The following is a 2650-nucleotide window of genomic DNA, read 5'->3' on the forward strand; positions in this document are numbered from 1 at the left end:
TTCTAAATGTCTAAAATTCAAATGCATACTGAAACCTTAAGGAACAGTTTCTTGGTTTATAAAAGCTCTCTTGAGAATTATGTGCTAAATAGCCCTTTTCAATAAATTTTTCATATTAGACTCAGTTACCTGACATTTTGATTATTATTCTGAGATACTTCCTCAAAACCAATAGAAATTCAACTAAAATTAAACTTTCTCAGAAGACATTATCTCTGTTTTCTCTATTATTTTGTTTCCCAAAATTTGTATTATCTGCTATTTTCTAGGAACCTAGCCATTATTCATGACAGTGTGTGTCATTAGGTTTTCAAAACTACATAAAGTGATAATTGCAATGAACAATTCTATTATTCATTGTGAATCATCTTTTATTAAGCTATTGGAGATAGTGTCTTAGGCATTGTAAAATAAAATAACTGTGTGCTTATGATATGTTTTATGATTAAATAGTAATATAAAATGATATTTGGTACTTTTTTTAAGAAAACTGATTTATGTTCATTTTCTGCCTATGAGTGGTTTGCCTGCATGAGTGCCTGTGCCCCAGGTGTGGGCAGTGCCTTCCTAGGCCAGAAGAGGGCAGTGGGTCATCTGGAGGAGTTGCAGATGGTTGTCAGCTAGCCGCTGTGTGGGTGCTGGGAACCAAACCGGGTGTGCCACAAGAGCAACAAGTGCCTTTAACATTGGAGCCATTTCTCCAGATTTATTTACACATGCTTAGCATTAAAACTGACGTGTTGTGTTAGGTTTAGGGTTAACTTTTAAACTACAGAGTGACTTTCTTTAATTCACTGGAGATCGCAAAGGAAGAAATCTTACAAGGTTTCCATCCATCCTCTAAACGCTGTGCCGTAGTGCCAGAACAGTTATCAGGTACATCTCTCTGTGGGTAAATTCTATTGCATTCTTCTTAAGTGCAGTTGCAGAGAAGCGCAGGTGTAAAGAGCAGAGCACTTGCAGATTTAAGTTAAATGAGAGAAAATTTAATTTTCAAGTCAAAGTTTTTTAAAACCTTTGGCAAAAACTTGTGTGCTTACTCGTCTTTGGGTACTGTTGTGATAGGTACTGAACTGAGTGCTGACTTGTACAAGTACCCGTTCTCGTTTCTTCTCGGTTTGAACATTTCCACGAGGCTTCAGAGTCCCACTGACCTGCCCACACATTCTTGAATACCGTGTGGCAGTGGCCATTTCTTGCCTGCATTGATATGTCTACTAGGCCAAGCCAGGAGTGAGTCTGTTGTACATCACTCACGCGCTGTGCATTCTAACAGGATCCGGCTCAGTCCAGAGCTGTGTGCTACCCTTTTCTAATCCGAGTCTGTTTACTTTTAGGGGTGTGCAGCCTGGTGCCTAAGATGGAAGTAGATATAAACGGGGAGTCCAGAAGTACCCTGACCACCCTGCCCTTACCTGTGGCTGAGGGGAGCTCGCCAGGAAAAGCCGAGGCCGAGAAACCCCGCTGCTCTAGCACGCCATGCTCTCCCATGCGTCGGACTGTGTCTGGTTATCAGATCCTCCACATGGACTCTAACTATTTGGTTGGCTTCACAACTGGCGAGGAACTCCTGAAGCTAGCCCAGAAGTGCACGGGAGGGGAAGAGAGCAAGGGAGAAGCCGTGCCTCCCCTGCGCTCTAAACAGCTGGATTCAGGACTTGCGCGCTCCTCACGTCTGTATAAAACAAGAAGTAGATTCTATCAGCCATATGAGATTCCAGCTGTTAATGGCAGGCGGCGAAGGCGGATGCCCAGCTCAGGAGACAAGTGCACCAAATCCTTACCTTATGAACCTTATAAGGCCCTCCATGGGCCCTTGCCTCTCTGTCTTCTTAAAGGTAAGAGGGCTCACTCCAAATCCCTGGACTACCTCAATCTAGATAAAATGAACATCAAGGAGCCAGCTGACACAGAAGTGCTACAGTACCAGCTTCAACACCTGACCCTCCGAGGGGACCGAGTGTTTGCTAGGAACAACACATGAATGGCTCGCTCAGAGTTTAAACCACTTTAGGTTAGCCTGTACTCGGCTAGAGAAAAATCTACTGTCGTACTCTGTACATGACCCTTCACGTTAGAGATGGTTATATCAGCTAAGTGTTCCTGGAACATAAAAAAAAAATTGTTTGGATCAAGTTTTGGATACAGGAATGAAATCACAGGTACTTGGGGTGGGGTGGGTGGGATATCGTTTAGAGCACGCAACTGCAAGGAAATCAGAATGTTGACCGTTAGTTTGCATAGCTTTTTAGCTAGGGAAAGGCTTTGGTGCAGTAATTTCACCTTTACGATTCTGACACTCAAATTGGGAATGTGACCTGCTTGGTTGTTGCTAACTTGGTATGATTCATTAGAAATTAATATCGAAGTACTCAGTGCTTCTTGGATCTCTGTATTTTACTATAAAATGTATGTAATGATTTGTCTTATGAAATTTAGAGCTTGAACACTGCTGAGTTGGACCACTTTTTATTTTTAAATATTGAGTTTAAATATTTTATAACTGGTTTTGCACTGAAAACAATTAACATTTCAGATTAAGAGTAATCTTTCTTTACTTGCCTCAATAATAATATTGAGCAATGGATTTTTTATTTCCGCATGGAAAGTTACTGATCTCTATGGCTGTAAAATATTCCTTTATAGCATT

The 2650-nt window shown here is 41.3% G+C and overlaps 1 protein-coding gene across 2 annotated transcripts in view; it reads left to right on the top strand.

Annotated features, from left to right (window-relative positions):
- The window catches only part of Macir (macrophage immunometabolism regulator), a 20731-nt gene extending 18560 nt beyond the window's left edge, over positions 1 to 2171 (top strand). For both annotated transcript variants that reach the window (XM_051154419.1, XM_051154420.1), the window contains exon 3: positions 1338 to 2171. In XM_051154419.1, coding sequence (XP_051010376.1) covers positions 1361 to 1984 — 624 coding nt within the window. In that variant the 5' untranslated portion in view covers positions 1338 to 1360 and the 3' untranslated portion in view covers positions 1985 to 2171. The remainder of the gene's footprint in view (positions 1 to 1337) is intronic.
- Positions 2172 to 2650: the final 479 nt, after the last annotated feature.

This window comes from Acomys russatus, chromosome 12 (assembly GCF_903995435.1).
Source record: "Acomys russatus chromosome 12, mAcoRus1.1, whole genome shotgun sequence".
NCBI classification, from domain to species: domain Eukaryota; kingdom Metazoa; phylum Chordata; class Mammalia; order Rodentia; family Muridae; genus Acomys; species Acomys russatus.